Source organism: Condylura cristata, unplaced genomic scaffold (genome assembly GCF_000260355.1).
Source record: "Condylura cristata isolate star-nosed mole 26May11 unplaced genomic scaffold, ConCri1.0 scaffold00033, whole genome shotgun sequence".
Classification (NCBI taxonomy): domain Eukaryota; kingdom Metazoa; phylum Chordata; class Mammalia; order Eulipotyphla; family Talpidae; genus Condylura; species Condylura cristata.
The window spans coordinates 11,192,836-11,198,852 of NW_004567134.1; the positions used below are offsets into that span (position 1 = coordinate 11,192,836).

The window sequence follows — 6,017 nt, forward strand, 5'->3', positions numbered from 1 at the left end:
GGCAGCAGTGAATCAACCTGAGTGTCAATAATGAGGGTTAAAGCTACAAAGACTAGCAGTCAAACAAGACCCAGCTTCAGCTTGTTCTGTAAACAAGTAAAGATTTTCATAAATGAATGTCTTCATACCTCTGTTCTAGCTGAGAACAAATGTTCTACCAATTTAACAAATTAACTACAAATTGTAGTTTACAAAAATGTGCATTAAATTTAAAGCATATAGTACTTTAATTTTTTTAATCTAATAAAAAGAACACTCAGATATATTATAAACCTCATTCAAAATAATGGACCAGACTCATGAGACTTTCAAATAGGTGGGAAACCTGATTCCACTTAAAAATATATAATTCCCAAGTAAAAGTACAAATATCAGTCCCAAAGTCTCAAGATTTTTCTTTCTTCCAGACCTTTGGCCTTTTCTCACTGAAAAAATGACCCAAATCCTTATACCCAAGATATACTGTAAGAAAGATCCAGAGGCAGGTTGGGGAGAGGATGCTAGATGGCTAATAAAAACCTTGGCTAGGCCCTCCCTGGTGGCGCAGCGGGTTAAAGCACAGCACTGAGAATCTGAAGCCACTTCCTCATGAGTTCGATTCCCGCCTGCAGCCTGCCCCGGAGGAGACCACATGGCGAGCCAGACCTCTCCTGGCCCACCCGCTGCTTCCCTCAGCAGTGTACTTCGTAGATCTGCCTATTCTGCTCCCCACTCTGTCTCTGGTGAAGCCTCTCACCGCCCATGAGCCTCTGGCCTGTACCCCAGTTCTGTATGCACAAATAAATAAATAAATCTTAAAAAAAATTAAAAAAAAAAAAAAAAAAAAAAAAACCTTGGCTAAAGGTCAAAAACTTTTGCTTGAACCATACCCATAGCTCATATACTATTCCTATTTAAATTCTAGAAAAATCTAACAAGAATCTACTAGGATTTTCTACATCACACAGAAAAGTGCAGCCCTTTTCCCTTTCTGAAAAAGCATTAAATGAAAATGTCCCAGAGAGATGAATTAGTGTATGTATGCAAGGAAGAGCTATTTTGTATGATCCAGAATTTGCATAGTAAATACCAGCCCCAATACAAAACAGAAGAAAATAGTTTTGACTATATTTCTGTGAGAATCCACTCAATCTAAACAATATTTTCTTTGCAAAGTCATCCTGTTTCACAGAACTTGAGAATTTCAACGGTTCACTTGTTGCTGCTTTGGAGGAGAGTCTTGGCCCAGCTGAATGCCAGGGGGCTTCCGGGCGGGCACATGCTCTAGGAGGCTACTCCCTGCCAAACCTTCACCTGGGCACAGGTGGTATGAAATAGAGATCTGGTTCAATTACTTTTGTGGGAGGGAAGGAATGGGAGCTGAGCTCAGGCGGAGATGTTTCTAGGCTCATCTTTGAGAAGGATGCAGGAGCCACCAGGAGAGGTGAAGGGACAAACTGACAGAAATACAGGCTCCACCCCCTCCCCCCCCTGCCTGCTTCCTAGCAGCCAGAAAAAGAAAAAGAAAAAAAAAAATCAGCAAATAAGAAAACCTAATGTTAAGGGCAAAGTATAGGTTAAGGAAAGGTTTCATCATAAAAATTAAAACTTCATTCTTCAAGAATAAAACTGTTTAAATAAAAAATAAGATTTTAAAGGAGATAAGCTAATTTCTTTCATAAAATTATGAGTAAAAGATTAAGAGAAACTTAAACGCTAAAGGTAGAAAAATAATGTATACTATTTTAACAAAATATGAATAAAAGAAAAACACAAGATGAGTTCAAGGATTAAATATAAGAATTAATTAGAAACAAGCGACATATCCTATCACTCCCTGAGATAAAATATGACCTAGATAGTAAATAACTAAACAGGATATATTCTTAGTAACATAAATACAAAGCAGGAAAAGTGGGGGAGGAGGGCACGGAGGTCCAACTGCAGGCAATCAAGGGGGAGAAGTCCTTAACCCTGGCTCTGGGGAGCCTTCCCTGAGTAGGGGGTCCCCGGCCACCTGGTCTCTGGGCACAATCTTAAGGGTCGGGGGGTTCATTCTGCAGGACATCTGGCTGAACCCGGGCTCCACATACTGCCACACACAGCTAGCTCAAGACAGAAGGGTCTTCAATCAAAGAGAAACACTTGGGAAGGGTTAAATCCAATCGGATAGTAAATGCAGCAAGAAAAATAATTTCTCCTTAAATTTATTTTGCCTTCTATCTATACATTTAATTGGCCAAAAAAAAAACCCAATGCTTATTTTCTGGCTAGATTTTCTCAGATGATTCTATTCACCTTAGAAGGAAACAGCTCAAGTTATTGAAAATACTTCATGTTACTGGATTCATGTTCCAACCGCCTCAGAGGATTTAAATTATGACTTAACCTCTAATCAAGTGTGCAATTATTTCTTAATGAGTATTCAAAAAAGAAAGTAACAAAAGTTAATGCTGGGTGTTGAAATCAGGGGTCACCCATTTTTTTCTGTAAAGGGCCAGATAGGAAATATTTCAGGCTTTTCAAGATGTCTGTTTTAACACCTTAGCTCTAGTAAAGCAGTATGAGAAAAGCTACATCAATGGATGAACATGACTGTGCCCCATGTTCATAAAATTTTATTTACAAAAAAAAGGTGGCTGACTAGAGTTGGCCCTCAGGCCAGAGCTTGTGAACCCTGATTAAAATGATCATTACATTAAAAATGTTGATCTTATGACTGATTAACCAAGTTTAACAGCAGGAAACCTTTAATTCCTTATTTTATTTATAAAAGGTAATAGAATATATTGAGTTTCTCGGATTATTGTGGTTTGGAGAACTTAATTTATCTTTGAAGTTCATTTGGCAATCTCAATTACAAGTCAACTCACAGTAGTTACAGAATTTTCAGCTTACCTTGGTAAAGCTAAATGAATGAATAAAATAACTAATGAACTCTTCTCAATTTCCCACTTTCTTACAGTGAGGTATTGATTCTCAACATCCAGTGGAAAGTATACAGCATGAAAAAAATATCCCATTGTCTCACACATTCTTTTAAGTTTCGGTGAATAGTCCTGAAGACAAAAGAGAACGTATAAAAAGCATAGCTATTAAGCTAAAGAGCTAGTCAGCATCCTCCTATGTAGAACAAAAGGCCTACTTTAGAACAGATAGTCTACATTGGGTATTTTCTCATGTAAAGTTTTGATAGGGCATAATCACATTTTAAAGAAAAACTTTGAGAAAGTGAGTTTCTCTTTTAAAAAACAGTAATAATAACTTAGCAACTTTTCCTAGCTCAACAAGTAAATTATTTCATGGTAAAATCTAAACCAACAGAACAAAAATGTTAGTTTTTTCTACTTTGGTATTTATTTTTTATGATTACACATGTTTACTGCTATAAAAAGTGAAAAATATAAATCCACTGGTCAACAGAGTAAAAACTGTTCACTATGTTTTACATTAGAACACTAAAACAAACAGATGTTGTAAATTTTAAATGTTGGTCTATAACAAATTAAGTTATTAAGTAATAGCTCTCTCAGCATGTGTTTGTTAATAATCTATATTCAGTGAATGGAAATTTTGGTTTCAAAATATTTCAACTGAAGCAGGCACCATCTACAAGGGTCTTCGCCATTGTGGACGGGGATGAAACATTCAAAACATGAAGTTCCATGATCTTAACTGGAATATGCTGATAATACAGAACAAGATTTTCTCTTAAACCTAAGATGCTACCTGCTGTGTTAAGACATTTAATGGCAGTAAACTACTTGGTTTAGATGTCGCAATAGCATAAATCGGGTACAGTATTAACTTGTATTTTAAATCACTAAATGGTATATGAATAAAGTGAATAAAGAATTTATAAATATCCTCACCTTAAGAAAAAGATCCATTTCAGGCTGAGTTTCGTTTGTATAAATGAGGTAACATCTAACCGTGTTGCTCCACAGAGAATGTGAAAACAATGGGGTGACTTGTAATAAACTAGCTACAGCGATATCCCAGTCGTCTGAAAATAAAAATTCTGAATTCAGGAAAAAGCTACTGGGAAACATTGAATAAGATGAATCAAAAAATAAAAATCTGAAAAAATACAAGAGGCATCATCACTGAATGGAATCTGACCTAGCTTCTACAATAACATACAAGAAGGCAATCAGTTCTCTAACTTCAAATTCTACCTGTAGGCTTAAAGCAGTCACCAATAGTCCCTGCCAGACAAATGTCACCAAACAATGCAACTTGAACTGTTCACTTCATCTGCTCCTACCTTTCCAGGATGGCCTATAGTTTTGCCTACTTATTACTCTAAAAACACTGAATTAAAAGAAATTTTAAAGATGCTATAAAATGAAAAGTGATTATAGACCATTTAGTGAGAATCAACATTTTAAGATACACTAGGCTGATCCCAAAGCAACAATTTTAAAAATGATTTTCACTTGCTAACAGGTAAATAATTTTATGGTTTTAACAACAAAAACACCAGATGTCTACCCAGATCTAATACTGGTATTGAAACTCTGAACAGATCTTAGAGCTGTTTTAGACAACAAATTACATAGAAATAATGAAAACAATCTTTTGACTAAGAATACTATATTACTGGACTTTTTGCACTCTACTTCATAAAATGCTTAAACCTTTGACAACATCAAAGACACAGAGGGAAAAAGCTAAAAGCTACTGTTTCAGTTAATGTACATTAGACTCTCACTGCTTAAATAAAAAATCTGCGAACTTAAACCCAAAGTTGGGATCTTAAAATCTGATTGTCCAGGCCAGCTCTGAAGTACCAGTTCACCCAGGTGTGAGTTCTAGAAGGTCAGCAGCCCTGGCACATGATGGTTTTTCAAGAATACATCCAGAACACAACCCACACTGCTCTGCTGATGGGATTTCTCCCGATATGATACCATATAAGACAGGAAAGTCACTACTGCCGGCCAAGGTCATTGACAACCGACGCTTGTTACCTCTGTTGACGTTTGTAAAGGGTCCTTCCACGTCTATAGAACTATGGGCGAACTCAGGGCCCCTGAAGGACTGCTGCAGCTGGATCACACTCCCGATGGACGGCTCGCTTCCCAGGGCTCCTCCAGCCCAGTAGTCACATTGGGTTCCAGCAGCTGTTAAAGCGAGAGATTTTATTTTGTGGAAACCAAATGACTGAAACTTACTACATATACTGAACCCATTTCAAATGCATAGGAAGACCACAGTATTATAAATACAACTACACGAACCTCAAGGATGTTAAAAAAAAAAACAAAAAACCACACTTTATCCTGACTTCTGGCAGCTTCTAACATGCTAGTTAACTAATTCTGGTTATCATTTCAAACTCAAAGAAGGGACTAAAATGGGAAAGATGTAAAACACTAAAAAATGTATTAAAGGAATTAAAAACACCCCCACACAAACACCCTAGTGGTATCAAAGTAAAACTTTAAGGAAAGAATTTCAAAGGTAACACACCAATAATTAATATTGGTGAATCACTAGGCTATAAAATAGGCTCGCAGCATCCACTTCTGTAATCTCCCAGAACAACAATAGCTACTTACGAAAATATTAAATTTTTTAATAAAGCATATTTGCCAGAACATCTACATGGCACCCTAACTTATTTATAAGTAAACTGCTTTCTGTGCTAAATATCTGAAAACACAGAGATTTTTGAAATCTCTTGTTTTTTAATTGAGTAGATGGCATTTTCTCAGTCATTCCTTCTTTACATTTAAATCAAAATATAAAAAAGAGACAAGAAGGAAATATTAATTTGTTTTTATAACTTGTCAGACAAATACAATTTAATATTTTTATAACACTACCTTTTCGCATGTCCACACTGAAATAATCACTAAATCTAATCTGGGGAGCATAAAGGCATCTTCTTAGCCACTCTTGGCCGATAAAGAGTAACTTGCCATCACGACAGCCTGATAAAGCTATTTGTAACAGCAATCCCAGGGAGAAGCATCAAGCTGGCGCTACAGTATCATTACCTCCATGCTGAAAACTAAAAATGATGTAAGTAG

At 36.3% G+C, this 6,017-nt stretch overlaps 1 protein-coding gene across 2 annotated transcripts in view; it reads right to left on the bottom strand.

Moving 5' to 3' along the window:
• NPHP3 (nephronophthisis 3 (adolescent)) overlaps window positions 1-5,090 on the bottom strand; it is a 28,566-nt gene extending 23,476 nt beyond the window's left edge. The window contains exons 1-3 of one of the 2 annotated variants that reach the window (XM_012732159.1): window positions 4,953-5,088; window positions 3,852-3,985; window positions 2,878-3,038 (exon numbers count right to left, since the gene is read on the bottom strand). In XM_012732159.1, coding sequence (XP_012587613.1) covers window positions 2,878-3,038; window positions 3,852-3,869 — 179 coding nt within the window. In that variant the 5' untranslated portion in view covers window positions 3,870-3,985; window positions 4,953-5,088. Of the gene's footprint in view, window positions 1-2,877; window positions 3,039-3,851; window positions 3,986-4,952 lie in introns of both variants that reach the window. The other variant, XM_012732158.1, reaches the window with a different exon arrangement.
• Between the last annotated feature and the right edge of the window lie 927 nt (window positions 5,091-6,017).